Raw genomic sequence first — 15567 nt, forward strand, 5'->3', positions numbered from 1 at the left:
TTGCGGGTAGACAATTCCACTTTGTATCGGCCTGCAGCAGTTGGTGAAGCGATGCAACAATGTGGACACAGTTTGCCACAAACTTTCCGTAATAGTTCAGGTAGCCCCAAAATGACCTCAGCTCTAGATATGGTGCTCTCCAATGTTGGTGCTGACACGAGATGTCGTCGCATCTGAAACTCAACGTTGTCTATACCGTCCAAATCTGATCCATTGTTTGTTGGATATCGGCTGGAGCTGTCGAGATTCCATAGGCCAAGCGATGTGAAATCTGAATAGCCCCTTGTGTGTTGGATGGTCAATACTGTTCTGACTCCGGATCCCAGCTTCAGTTGCTGATAAGCGAATGCCAGTCCAGCTTACTGAAAACCTTCCCACCAGCTAGAGTGGCAACAGATCTTCAGCGTTTGGAGTGGATTTCCTCTGGTAGTATGCAGCGATTTCTACGTGACCTTGTAGTCACGCACATTCTGACGGTCTTGTCTTTCTTTGGGACTACAACAATCGGAGCGGCCCAGTCGCTCTCTCGCTACTTTCGTGATTATGTTATTCTTCTGTAGGCGGTCCAGTTCCTTCTCTACTGCTTCCTTAAGAGCATAGGGAACTGGACGTGGTTGTGAAAGATAGGCTTGGTTCCTTCTTGCACTCTGACTTTTGCTGTGAAGTCTTGTATTTCGCCGTAGCCATCTTTGAAAATTCTTTGTGCTTCTCCAGCATGTTAGTGAGTGTAGCCTGACTCACTGGTTTGTCCTTTCTCAGACTGAAGATTTCTCCCAGTTCAACTTGATCTTTTGTAGCCAGTTTCTGCCTAGCAAGGCTGATTTTTTCTCCTTTAACAATGACAAGCGGTAGCGTCCACTCCTTCCCTCATACCGGACTGGTACCTGGATCTGCCCTAACACAGGAATAGTGTCACCAGTGTATGAAGAAAGGCGGATGGACGCTGGCTGAAGAGGGCACTCTTTCAGTTTTCTCTGGAACAAGAAATACAGACGCTCCGGTGTCCAGCTGCTTTTTACCGGTTTTCCCGCTAACTCCATGTTGAGATAGATTCCATCTTTTGTTGTTGAGCTGTGTACACTGTGGACAGTTCCAATACTGTTTCAGTTGTACCTTCCTCTTCTTGTGCTGCGTCTGACACTTTGTGCGCTCTTGCTGTGCTTTCTGTAAATGTCCAACCTTTCCACAATTGTGGCACTTTCATTTTGGAATCGACATTCACTGTGCTGATGATTATCTCCCCACATCTGTAGCAACTTGGCTTAGACCTTTGAGATGTGGGCTGCTTTGTTCTTGTGTAACCTTGAGGACGGACTGAGAAAAGTGTGACTTTGTGAGCCTTTTTCACCACGTGCATCACTGACCTTGTGAACACCTTTCTGACTTCTGCATATCCCGATAGCTCAATAGTATCCTGTGGGCAAGCTCGAGTCCAAGTGCGATATCACAGGCTTTCCGAAGGTCAGGTCCTTCTCTGACAGAAGCCTTCTGTGATATGCTTCACCTGTGAGACCACATACAAACTTGTCTCGAAGAGCATCATCAAGAATTGTGCAAACTCACATGTACTTGCCAGTCTTTTTCAAAGCAAGGATGTAGTCAGCCACGGGTTTCCCCTTGACTCTGGTGACGTTGGTAAATCGGAAACGTTCTGCAATGAGAATTGGCTTAGGCTTGAAATGCCTTGAAAGAGTTTCAGTCAGTTCTGCATAGTTCAACTCCACTGCTTTTATTGGTTCAATGAGACCTTTCAGCAATCCATACTCAGTTGGACCCAAAACACTGAGAAATAATCTGCTTTCTTTTATCCTTGATTTCATTTGCAGCCAGCCAACGCTCAAAACGCTCCAAATAGGATCAAAATCCTCTTTTGTAGCCTCAAACTCTGGTACTCGACCAATGGTTGCCATTTTCACAGTTAATTGTTCAGTTTCTTATTCCTTGTATTCCTTAATTTTCCTCTAATTCTTCACTCAGAAGTTTCTGCAATTACTTCGTTCACAGCACTCATTTGTAATAATGTACGTGTTACGTTCCTTCTTCCTTTTTTTTCCCTTTTTTCTGACAATATTCTCCACCGAGATCGCCTAATTTCAATGGTTCATGACAGTTTTTTATTTTATTTATTTACCACCAAGAGGCAGTGTCGCTATTCTGGACTCCAATAGTCTTGCTACTTGGCAGCTCCTGAACACTGTACTGCTAGCAGTGCTTAGCCTTTTTTTACTGGCGAAAGAAAATAAAAAATAACTGACGAATTACGTAATTATTTTGAGTTTCATTACTCACGCAACATTCTTCCCTTCAGCAATGTCCGTTTAAAGAAGTTAATCACCTCGTCGCCACTGTAATATTTTGTGTTGTGGAGAAATGATCAGGCAGGAGACGGGAGTACAGTTAGTTTTCGTTTAGTCAAAACCCTCGTGCTCTACAGTTCCCGGGCAACTAGTGCGCATGGTTGTTCTCCCTATCTATTAGGTGTAGTAACGTAACACTGTCGTAATACATCACCGCTTAGTAACAGTATAGTAACTAATATAAACAGATGTAGATCCCAGATACTACAGCAAGTTACCCTCAAACTGTACAAGAGACTGAAATAAACTGATGCTTCATCTGATGTTTGAATATTTTTGATATATCTACAAGATATCCACTCGATAACTGCATTTACCCTGAAATATGTTTTCCACCACACTGAGGGAGAAGGTGTCTCAACTGGCCAATCAACGTTAGGGGTGCCCTTGACAAACGAGGCCCATCGCTCCTCCAGTTTAACTCGACCTTCACCTGCCTGCGGCTCTGCTGGATCCACTTTGCTCTCGTTTTCTGCAATAAAGCGCCTGATGTATATTAACCAACATTGGTGTTCATAAGGTCCAGAATCTCACAGGCCTGATAAAGACAAATACCTCCACTTTTTCACCAGATGAGGGGTTTCTTTATTGCCGTGAACTAGGTCTGAGAGGAGCAGGACACCAGAGGCCGCAATGAAGTGAAAAATGGATTCTGAAAGCTGAAATTCGGGGGAAAAATATAACGTGTACAGGGTTCAGTGCAGGGGCATCCCAACTGCCTGTGTGCACTCTGGGTCAAATACTGTTTTGAGGAATTAACGCAGAGGGCAGGGGAAATCTGGGTGGCCTAAATGCTAAAAACCAGCCAGAGACTTAAATGTAGCATGCCCATGGGTAAGGGGCCAGATCCAAGCCAAAGCAATGTTCTAAATTCAAACAGGCATCATTCTGCCTTGTTATGTCTCACTTCCTTAGAAAAACATTGGAATTTGTAATGTTTCTGCGTAATTACCGAGTTACCTCAGACAGCCTGTCTGTTGAATTTAACAAGAAGTTTTAGGAAGGACAAGCCCTTCTGAATAAACAACAAATTATGACTGTGCACTCCGCAGTTAGGAAGTCTTCTCTGCCTTGTAATGTAAGACATGGAAATTATAGCTCTTAAGCTGTATAAATGTTCAAACAGTGTGGGACAGAGTGATAAGACATTACTCTTATTTCTCAGCCCTCTCCCTTATATTGAAATGTGCTGTAAGGCCTTTGGCACAGTTCATTAATATAGTAAGATCCAGTATATCATGAATCCATTATTTGGGGACGTTGAGAATATKTGACTGCAGGTAATTACAGTGAACTGTTAATTTAGCACCCAGTAGACAGTGCTTCCTGTCACACACAGGGATGAACATGTGAGCTGTGTCTCAAGACCTCCCCAGTGTTAGAAATCTGACAGTAGACGGGCAGTGCAGCCGTTTGACCCCTGAACTCTCCTGATGATAGGATGTTTCAAGGCAATGATAAGGGCTTTAGCCCAGGGAATTCTGACACTGAATAAACCTGATGTAGTGTATTGTAACAGAAGCCAGATTTGGGGTCGCTCCACTTGCACTTCCACTAACACCTTATAACAAACTTCTCTCGGAGTCCAAACATTTAAGGAAGAAAATTATACAGTCTAGTGTGAAGGGGTCAGAGAGTGGAAAGGGAGAGGCCCATTTACATGTATTAGTGTGCCCTACCAAGGTGACTGGCTTCAGTTGGTCTTGACAGGGTTTGGAGCACCTGATCCTGTTTGAGGCCCCCGCTCACGTTCCATCCCTGTCTCCCCACGCTGTGATGTCCTCGTTCCGTGGCCTGGCTCAAATTGAAATCACAAGTTGCTCCAGAGGCCGTWGCCTCTGTGTTCTGGGGGTCTGTGGAGAGCTGGCTGTGTTGGCAAGCCTTTCCTCACTGTTGCAGTGTTCGCCCCCGGTTATTACAGCATAGATAGCACTGAGGAATAGAAGGACTAGAATGGTCATTACGGTGCGTGATATGGTCATGGTGAGGGTGGTATTTTGAGTTTGCTTGTCTCAGGAGGGGCATGATTGATAGTTAGACGTACATCACTAGTAATAAACATTTTAATGTATTTTTTAAACAGTCATGAAGAAGACATTCAGCTGAAGTTGAAGTGACACTTTTTGTTCTACTCTAGTTGAACTGCTCAGACGGTCTGTCTGCTCACTAGTGTAAAGACAGCAGCATGTCTTATTATTGACCGTTTCTCGCCGCAGTTTTACTGAGACAGTCAATGGGGACAGGGCAAACTGTACAAATTCAAATTTAAGAATAGAATTGAGCGGTTATTGAACACCCTTTCTAAAGGCTCTACAAGTAAGCATCAGTAATGTTTGTTTACCATGCTTCCTGATGTACTTTGGGCTTAAATCTGATTTTTAAAGGCAAACTCAAAATTGGTGATGACAGTTTTTTCACAGAACAGCACTAAAGTAAAGCACTTCGGCAAATGAATACACCCTAGACAAGTTGTCAGACAATCGATGATTGATTTTTATGTCACATTCGCTCATTCTTTTGGGAGGTAAAACGCTTTGGAACTAAATCAGCCATGTACAGCACATTTTACAGAGAACCACGTGACGCACCGATTAGCTTGTAGTTTCTTATTACAGTGTTTTGCTTGTTGCGTGATGAGTTTGAATGAGTGGCACTCATAACGCCAACTCATTTTCTGTCAGAAATCACAGCTTGTTTGTATCATAATAGATAGCACTTGTCTTATCAGTCAATTGCATGTTATTTGCAGACAATTGCACCTCGCGTGGGGGACTCCCAGACTCCGACCTGCCCTCAGTGTGAATCACTCAGTGAGAACAGCCAAAACAGCTCAAACAGCATTTGCTGTGACATAGAAACTATTAGCACTTGAAATTCTCTTGGAGATAGTTTGACCAATCCAAATACTAAAATCCATTCAATTCTCAGACCCGGGCTTTTAAACATCTCCAATTATATCTGATAATATGGCAACTGTCTCACTATAGATATTTAAGACGTTGGAAAAAGAACCTTGCGCATCTGGCAATGTGTGCACTTCCATGTCAGTCAGTGGCCGTGGAAGCTGAACCTCAGGGACTGTGACTCCTTCATGATAGTGACCATAAGGACCTCCCCAGTCAAGGCCATATTCCATGTCAACCTAATGTGAGATCAACAGTAAAATATGAGCATGTCTATTCTATGCAAATAATAAAGGAATGCCAATCACAATAGAACAAGGTCATTTGGCAATACAGTGTTTGCTTGCAGTGTAAAGAAATTACCACATGTAGTTGCAATTTATCTCGAATCGTGTTAAATAAAATGTGGTAAAATAATGTTTACCAATTGAATTATATTATTATTTGCATCATTGATTGCTGCTTACATTCATATGTACAAATGTGTGTGTCATGCATTAGAAGTGTACTTGCTAACATTGTTTAAAGTACAAACCTGGAGAGGGTCATGATATCCCTCACGTTGATTCTGAATCCATAGCTGCAGTGGTGACTGATTCCCCTCAGTGCGCAATCGATGGTGGTTCCAGCCGTCCTTGAAGAACTGCAGGTGCCTTTGGATTTGTGTAAGAAGGCTCCAGTGCAGGGCATAGATGTGGATCTCTTAATCTAGGTTGAGTAGACCCTCCCTCTCCAGGTTGCAGAAAGAAGTATAGAAGAGGTCCAGCACTCCCCCAAAGACATCCCTCCACAGCCGCTCTATCCTGGATAAAGAGACAACGCAGCAAAGCAGAAGAGTGTGAGAGAAAGAGTTGGGGGAGAGAGATATGTTATTATTGTTATTCCTAAAATCACCACAGTTGTCTACAGTCACAACTCTTTCTATGCAAAAGAAGTTGTAAGAATGTTTACTAATCAGAGCAATTTAGCATGTGACCTAACACAAACCTAACAGAACCACAATATCAATCTGATAACTCAGTTGCTTCTTAAACATGTTTATCTGCAAATTTAACAAAACATAATTGGCCATTTAAGCTAATAAGGTTGATTTGAAGAAGTATGAAAATATACACAATTATTACAAAATGATTATACCTCTGGTTGTGTGTACTTCTACCAGTGAGATGGGAATTCCCTGTTTAGGCCTCTGGTGGACACCATGAAGTGTGCCACTTGAACATTTCCTCCTCCTCTGTCAGACCTAACGCATGATGGCACTCCATAGGTGTTGACTGCTTCAAGGAAGCTGTTCATCACTGTTGAGGCCAGGTTGTTGGTGGCGGCGCTGAGGTACACGATTAGATGGCTAAAACCATCAATGCCACCATGAACTACAAATCGCCATCTGTAATAAAGAAATTGCTTGTTTCGTTTACTGGAATATTAAAGGTCCGATCTAACATAGTCAAAATAATCTTCACTCTTCAATCACTGGATGGATGTGTTATTTTTTCTTCGACTGACATTTTACATTGGCTTTACACATTGCACAAGTGCAAAGTCTTCAAGACAGTAAAGCAAATGTACATGAGTGAATTAGTAATAAATATATAACAAATACCTCCTGATCATTGTCCCAGCTTGTTGAATAGGCCTCTGGCATAAACGTTGCTCTGTGACGGTTAGTAGAGCACTTCATGCAGCGCAGGCGCCACCCCAGGGGCATGAGTTCAACTGAGAATGGAGGGGAGGGGTGACGTCCCCCAAGATGATGAGAGTTTTCTCGTAGAACGAGGACTGGATACGGAGGGGCACACCAGTGACTTTGGAGCAGGTTTTAACAATGGGTTAGAGACCTGTTTGGTTACCAAATTGCTGAACACTACAGGGTCAACCTCTGTGTCAGTAGATGCAGCTAACTGGAACAAATTGTCAGCCAGAGACTCACACGAAAAAGTWAATCATCAGATTCAGCACAAGCATTTTCAGCTAGGTTAGCCAACACTCTCAAATCTCTGGCTATCTCTTGCATTCGTGTAGCCATATTGCATAGTGTCTGTGTCATARAAACCATGCATGTGAAGTCAATCTTCTTACTCTGATACCGATCAACCAATGGGAGTAAGGTCATTCATTTATTTTTACATTTACCTGCATATATATTTAGGGATTTATTTATGTATTCATTTCTTTTTTGATTTTGTCCATCTTGGTCCTCCATAGACTGGAAGATCACTCATTCAAAGTAGGAAAAGTGGAGACGGAAATGAAATGAGGATGTGGTTGTGGTGGTGATGTAGGCTATGTCGTAAGGACATTGTTCTCTGCACGACAGTATCAGACAGACCTCTCAGGAAAAAGTCTACTTCTACTTTCAGGCAAGAACCATAGTTTCCAGAGTGCTAGATTACATATTTAGTAGTCATATTTCAAACACACAGACAAACATACATTTTAGTTGGCTCCTGACAGTGTACTCAAGATGTCCCCTGACTGTTCCTGTGGCTCCCTCTAGTGCCTCTTTGTACGAAATAACATTATAACATCATATTTCACTGTTTCAGACTTTTCCAGACAGTCACCCACTCATAGTGAATGTGTGCATTAGCAATGACAGTTGTTGGAATCATGATATGATAAAAAAATAAGATTTACAATTGAAAAACTTTTCGTTTACAGCTTGGTTTCTTCTAGAAAATACTAAAAGAAAAACTCCAACCTGCGTAGGAAACGTATATAATTATATCAATGGGAAACCCCTTCTGTTAACATACACATCTTACAAAGGCAGTGAAAAGTTTCACATCAAAAAACAACAGAGCATGCTAAACCACGTGAGCGTGGCCTAGGCAGAAACTGTTTTCCATGGTATGTGCTCAAACCACACAATACTTGATGACTGTCTTCCTTTAACTATGCAATCTAGTCAACAAAAGCGGCACTAGCCTAGAGCAGTTTGCAGGTGCAGTGCAGTTCTGTTTAATTATTTTTTTTGGGGGGGGGGGTGTTCAACGGTTTCACTATCAATCAGAGGAAGAAGTATTGGCATGACAGGCTGTCTATTGTAGGTTAAAGTGTGTCTTACCAAACAAGTATTCAAAGACAAAAGGTTTGGTTCTAGTTGAGACGAGATAATTATCCCAACAAGATTTCGGTRAGTGTTTTTTTCCGTAGCCTACTATAATACTTTTGGACAGGAGTTTTGCTCCCAGTTCGTCACTGCATGCTTTATAGAATTAAAAGCACATCAACATTTATTTACATTCACCCGCGGTTTCTGCTATGCTGTTGTGAGATGTCGTATAATCTTAAATCCTCTAGAGACATTTAAATGTCACTATCCCTAAMACAATGGAAATACATTTTAAACACAGGCACTTTCTACAATKGGGAAAAATCACRCTGTTCAGACCTATACAGTAGTGATGGGCATTCCGGCTCTTTTCAGTGAGCCGGCTCGTTCAACTCAGCTMACCAAAGTCAAGTCAAACAGATTGTGATAGTTTGACTATGATTGGTGTTAAAACAATTCTAATTAAATTATTAAATGACATCGTACTCTACCTTAACCACAATGTATTTAAAATGCATTGGTTTGTTATGAAAAAGATTGTTATTAAACATATGCATTTAAAGTATAACTTTTTAATGTATATAAACAAAGTGCATATAAATCTAACCATTCAAAACGAATACAATCTGAACAGCATAATAGAATATTTCACCATATCAAAGAAAAAGAAATAACAATTTGCAAAACTGCAGCATCCCACAAATTGAAATAAATGTAACAAAGAAGGATGCTATTAAACATGTGCATTTAAAGTATAACTTTTTTAATGTATATAAACAAAGTGCATATAAATGTAACAATTCAAAACGAATACAATCTGAACGACATAATAATAGAATATTGCACCATATCACAGAAAAATAAATAACAATGTGCAAAACTGCAGCATCCCACTTAAAACATTAAACTGGTCCCTCTTTTCTCTCTCTTCTTTATTGCCATGTYATAACCAGCAGCACACAGCAATGCTGACCATATTTTGCTTTTATGAGATTTGCATTCAGAAATGCTAGCTGCCTTACTTTCGAGGGGCTGATGCGGTTTCTTCTCTCAGTAATTATTTGTCCCGTTTTCGAGAAGACCCTCTCAGAGGGAACGGATGTGGCCACTATGCAGAGTCTCCCTGTCATGACTTTAGTAAGCCGTGGGTAGACCGAGGCCTTGTTCTTCCACCAGCTCAGAGGATCTGGAGATCTTTGGAGGCGGGGCTCCTCCAAATAGGATCGGACCTTCATTATGACATCTGCTGAGGGATTCCTTCGTTGTGCATCCCCAGTTGCTCTCYCGTCAAACAGCATCCAAACAGAAGAGTTTTGTGGCACTCCTGCTGGTGCTTCTGCTCCATCTGATCCCTCTTCTTTCTGTTGCCCTGGTACCTGAGCCAGCTGACTGTTGGGGCTGTCCCTCCCTGCTGCTGAGGTTATTCTTTGAATAGCCTCATCAATCGCTCTGGCATCACTGAAGGCTAACTTCTTAAACCTGGGGTCAAGTGCAGCGGTTTCACATGTCGTATGGTTACATTTGCTTCTCTCTGGCGGCTGGCTGTGATTCGCTGCAGACCCTTACACATGAGTATAATTTTTGAGGCTGTCACATAGCTTAGGTTCACACACATTAGTTCAGGTTCATGTTTTGTCTACTGATACTACATTCTCATTTACGGCTCATATACATATATAACACTGGATTAAATAATGATGTAGTAATAACTGCTTACTGTACCTCTCTCCACTGATCTCCACAGTGACCTGCTCAAATGGTTCCAGAACTCTGCACACCTCCTCCACCACCTCCCATTCCTCTTGGGTCAGASMWTCAACAGGTGCATTGACAATGGCCAGGGTAGAGATGATGGCATCCTTTGACTCAAGAAACCGCTTCAACATATAATGTTGAATTCCACCTTGTAGTTCAGTCTTGTTTAGGCCTCAGCTCAGGCATCCCTATCTGGCGTTGTGTAGACTTTAGTTGTTCAGCACTTACTGTGCTCCTGTGGAAGTATTTCACTTTGTCCACAGTGAGCTTCATCACCTTCAGAGCATYTCTTACAATCAGGTTGATTGTGTGGGCAAGACATGGATGATGGGTCCATCTAAACATTTTCATGGCTTTGGTTATGTWAGCTGCATTGTTGCTAACACAACAGACCACTTTYCATCTACTGCCATTCTCTGGCCACTCTCAACAGTTCCTCTGCCAAGTTCTCTGAGGTGTGTCTGTCGCTGAACTCAAAGCAGTCCAGAAGACAGCTAGACATCGAAAAATCTTCAATGAAGTGTCATGTAACTGACATGTAAGAARTGGTTACCCTTGATGTCTTGCAGTCAGTGGTAAGGCAAACTGCAGTAGCTTTTTGGACTCTTTCCCGCACTGAAGCCTGTGTGCTCTCATACAGTTGTGGAATAAGTGATTTTGAAAGGGYTTTCTTGCTTGGAATTGTGTACATTGGATTTAGACTATTGCTATAGTTTTTAAAACCTCTGTCCTCCACGATCGAAAATGGCTGGAAATTGGTGGCAATAATTTTAGCAAATGCAATATCAATTTGGCCTTGTTTTGCTACAGACATAGACTTTGGCATAAACTGGTCCATAGAAGACTGYGTTGCTGTGGGTSGYGKAGTAGGCCTACTTGACTGAGTGGATACWTCTCCACRTGTGGAGGTGCTGGCTCCACCACTATCACTAGCAGGCCCGCTAGATTCTCGAAGCTCCGCTACAGCTAGCTTCACAGTTGGGTGCACAGTTCACATATGCCGGTGTAAGTTGTGCGTAGAACCGGCTTTATATGAGATTTTGTTTTGGCAAATTCTACACTGTGCTCTAACATTGTCTACATTATTAAAATGCATCCAAATGCTACTGTGCTTMCGWCTCATTTTCCAGCTGTTGTTTTCACAGCTGTGCTTCTTCTCTCTCCTCGGCTGCTAAGTGTGTGACTGTGTGTTGGCTCGGCCCTCCCTCACGCATCTTTGGTTTATTGGTTGACACTGCGTGTTGGATTGACAGGAACAACAGGTGAGGCTGTTAGTCTGAGCAGACAGAACGAATTTGTGTGCKCTTGAGCATTTAGGCCTATATTATTATTTAAWWWWWWTYGTTCTTTGAATTAGTTAATTCAATTCATTTCAATCTTTTGATTATTCATATCTTTATTTTTTAATTTTTTWATAAATAGATTCGGCTCTTCTGATATGCGAGCCAGCTCCCAACGTTCACCTACAAGAGCCGGTTCTTAGAGCCGATGGCAGGGTTTACAGACAATCATGGACTACAAAGAGAAAACCAGCCACGTCATGGACAACGATGTCTTGCTTCCGGACAAGCTAAACACCTTCTTCGCCCGCTTTGAGGATAACACAGTGCCACCGACACGGCCCGCTACCAAGAACTGTGGACTCTCCTTCTCCATGGCCGAAGTGAGTAAGACATTTAAACGTGTTAACCCTCACAAGGCTGCCAGCCTAGATGGCATCCCTAGCCGCGTTCTCAGAGCATGCGCAGACCAGCTGGCTGGAGTGTTTACRGACATATTCAATCTCTCCCTATCCCAATCTGCTGTCCCCACTTGCTTCAAGATGTCCACCATTGTTCCCRTACCCAAGAAAGCAAAGGTAACTGAACTAAATGATATAAATGATTATTATTAGTGCTTTGAGAGGCTAGTTAAGGATTATATCACCTCTACCTTACCTGCCACCCTAAACCCACTTCAATTTGCAATTTGCGTCTGTGGACCCCAATAGGTCCACAGACAATGCAATCTCCATCACACTGCACACCGCCCTATCCCATCTGGACAAAATKAATAYCTATGTAAGAATGTTGTTCATTGACTATAGCTCAGCATTCAACACCATAATACCCTCCAAGCTCATCATTAAGCTCGGGGCCCTGGGTCTGAACCCCGCCCTGTGCAACTGGGTCCTGGACATCCGAACAGTCCGCCCCCAGGTAGTGAAGGTAGGAAACAACACCTCCACTTCACTGATCTTCAACACTGGGGCCCAACAAGGGAAGCATGCTCAGCCCCGTCCTGTACACACTGTTCACCCATGACTGCGTGGCCACGCACACCTCTAACTCAATCATCAAGTTTGCAGACGACACAACAGTAGTAGGCCTGATTACCAACAATGACGGAACAGCMTACAGGGAGGAGGTGAGGGACCTGGGAGAGTGGTGCCAGGAAAATAACCTCTCACTCAACATCAACAAAACAAAGGAGCTGATCGTGGACTTCAGGAAACAGCAGAGGGAGCAAGCCCCTATCCACATAAACTGGACCGCAGTGGAGAAGGTGGAAAGCTTCAAGTTCCTCTGCGTACACATCACTGATGATCTGAAATGGTCCACCCACACAGACAGTGGCTGAAGAAATTTGTCTTGGCCCCTAAAACTTTTACAGATRCACAATTGAGAGCATCCTATCGGGCTGTATCACRCCTGGTACGGCAACTGCACCGCCCACAACTGCAGAGCTCTCAATAGGGCGGTGCAGTCTGCCCAAMGCATTACCGGGGGCAAACTACCTGCCCTCCAGGACACCTACAGCACCCAATGTCACAGGAAGGACCACCCGAGCCACTGCCTGTTCACCTCGCTATCATCCAGATTGCGAGGTCAGTACAGGTGCATCAAAGCTGAGACCGAGAGACTGAAAAACAGCTTCTATCTCAAGACATCAGACTGTTAAATARCCATCACTAGCCGGCTTCCACCCGGTTACGTAACCCTGTACCTTAGAGGCTGCTGCCCTATATACATAGACTTGTAATCACTGGCCACTAAGAATGGAACACTAGTTACTTTAATAATGTTAAAATAATGTTTACATACTGCTTTACTCATCTCATATGTATATACTGTATTCTATTCTGCTGTATTTTAGTCAATGCYACTCCGACATAGCTCAATCTAATATTTATATATTTCTAAATTCAATTATTTTACTTTTAGATTAGTGTGTATTTTTGCGAACTATTAGATACTACTGCACTGTTGGAGCTAGGAACACAAGCATTTTGCTACACCTGCAATAACATCTGCTAAATATGTTTATGTGATCAACACAATTTGATTGGATTTGTGTCATAAGTGAAAGTGCAATGACATTTATATGCGTATTCTATTTCCCTCTCTGTTTGCAGAAAAATGCCACTGTGTGAAAGGAACGTGTGCTATATACAATGGATTGTCTACATCCCCACGTTCGTGGTGGGTTTACCCCTCAAYCTGGCCACCCTGTGGCTCCTCCTCTTCAGGATCCGTCGATGGACTGAGTCCACAGTATACCTCAGCAGTCTGATCATCAACGACAGCCTTCTCCTCTTTTCTCTGCCCTTCAAGATATACGCCTTCGGCCGCACCTGGGGCCTGAGCATGGGCTTCTGCACCTTCCTGGAGAGCCTGGTGTTCGTCAACATCTATGGGAGCATCGTACTGATCGTGTGCATCTCAGGCGACCGATATGTTTCTCTGCGGTTTCCATTCAACGGCAAGCGTCTACGGTCGCCACGGAAGGCTGCCCTGGTATGCCTGGCTGTGTGGGTGACRGTATTCGCTTTCACCACACCCGTCTATGAGCTCCACAACAAAAACACTACTAGCCTGTACAACAACGAAACCAGGTGTTTCGAAGGATTCTCCAGRGAAACCTGGGGGAAGAAATGGATCATTGTTGCCATGGAGACGGTGTTCACAATCAGCACTGTCACTATGTTGTTCTTCTCGGTGCGCGTGATGCAGATCCTGAGAGATATGCGGCGTCGGAACCCGCTGGACAAGAAGGTGAGGGACAACAAGTCTGTGAAGATCGTCCTGAGCAACCTGGTGGCCTTCATGCTGTGCTTCATCCCGTACCACGTGGCCGCAGTCGTCTACTTCCTGGCCAAGAACCGCACAGAGAACCCARACGTCATCAACCCCCTCAGAGACTWCGTCCACATCAGCACCTGTCTGGGCAGYGTCAACTGTCTGACGGACGGGGTCTGCTACTACTTCATCCTGAAGGAGAACCTGTTGACTGCCAGCCAGGAGAGGAGGAGGATGTCCACTAGAGGGAACTAYGTGGCAAAGCCCGGGGAAATCAACCAGCATCCGATGGACAACATCATGGTCAAGGGACCCGGASAGACAGGATCAGACAACCAGGTCACTGGAGATCGATAGGACTTGCTAGATAGATGTGGTTTATCGGASTGGAGTGGAGAGCAGGGTGGAGGCGATTTTCCTGTAGATGGATGTTTATCACCTCTATCTGGGAAACGGAAACTCAGATCACCACAACAGAGAGGAGACAAGTCTCATGAAAGACTCTCGAAGAATGAATGACTGGTGTGAGGTTCTAATTCTCAGAGTATAAAACTCAAAGGACATTTATGAAAGCTTAACAAAGTTTATTCTGCCCAGAGGGTCAATACAGCTGCATTCAGATAAAAACATTTTCACACAAGCACTGATATTTAACTGTTCCTCATAGGCTGAGTCTCCTCCTACCCATCTGTACAAACATCATTCTTTACTGCTAGGCAGGACACTAGTGATACGGACCATAAACTTTTATTTCTCCCTTAAGGTGACCTGACCTGACCTCAACCTCCCTCCATCACTAATCCACAGCTCTCTCCCCTTATCAATGCCTGCYACATGTAATCGCTTCTGATGGGTGTCACCTTGGGGTCATGATAGTGGCTGCACCAAATGATTGATGTATTATAATAATTGATTATGCATATGTTGTATGAATAGAAGGGGAAGGGCTATAAGACCCTCCCCCACTACATTTATACGGTACTGGACCACAGATTAGCAATATATTCATTATAAGGTTTAATACTGTTCCACAGTTATTTTCTAGTCTCTGCCTCTTATAAGAAACGGTCTGAGCAGATATGTGAGCCATTGCAGTGAAAACAGGGTGTCTGTGAGAAAGCGCCTCAAGGCTAAAGGAGATACATAGACACAGACCCCTGCAGGGGAGTAAATAGATAGGAGACAAGTTAAACATACCACTGTAAGCCACACAGGAATGGAAAATTACTGCTGGGCTATTGTTTTCTCCTGCAAGTTTGTATAACTGTATATGCATGGGCTTGGTCTCATGAGTAGAAGGTGTTGACGTAGGCAGTTACATTACTAGGGGTTGACTGCAAGCATATTAAAGCAACTTTGACCTTTTTTATTTTGCAGAACTTACTCTGAAACATGCGTGCTGTGTTTCCGTTGTCAACTTCTGTCTGCAATTGCATTAA

At 43.3% G+C, this 15567-nt stretch overlaps 1 protein-coding gene across 4 annotated transcripts; it reads left to right on the forward strand.

Annotated features, from left to right (window-relative positions):
- The first annotated feature begins 8247 nt into the window (after positions 1 to 8247).
- LOC111982546 (lysophosphatidic acid receptor 6) lies at positions 8248 to 14861 on the forward strand. 4 transcript variants are annotated; one of them, XR_002879772.2, is made up of 3 exons: positions 8248 to 8396; positions 11216 to 11332; positions 11493 to 11733. XR_002879772.2 is itself a non-coding variant. In XM_024014124.3 (2 exons), exon 2 carries the CDS (start codon positions 13469 to 13471, stop codon positions 14483 to 14485), a length of 1017 nt encoding a protein of 338 aa, XP_023869892.1. In that variant the 5' UTR covers positions 8310 to 8396; positions 13465 to 13468; the 3' UTR covers positions 14486 to 14861. The 4 variants fall into 4 exon arrangements, 3 of the variants coding, with proteins under 3 accessions (XP_023869892.1, XP_023869893.2, XP_023869891.1); XM_024014124.3 differs by lacking the exons at positions 11216 to 11332; positions 11493 to 11733 and adding an exon at positions 13465 to 14861 and having other exon boundaries at positions 8310 to 8396; XM_024014125.3 differs by lacking the exons at positions 8248 to 8396; positions 11216 to 11332 and adding an exon at positions 13465 to 14861 and having other exon boundaries at positions 11558 to 11928.
- The last annotated feature ends 706 nt before the right edge of the window (positions 14862 to 15567 follow it).

Source organism: Salvelinus sp. IW2-2015, linkage group LG22 (assembly GCF_002910315.2).
Source record: "Salvelinus sp. IW2-2015 linkage group LG22, ASM291031v2, whole genome shotgun sequence".
NCBI lineage: Eukaryota > Metazoa > Chordata > Actinopteri > Salmoniformes > Salmonidae > Salvelinus > Salvelinus sp. IW2-2015.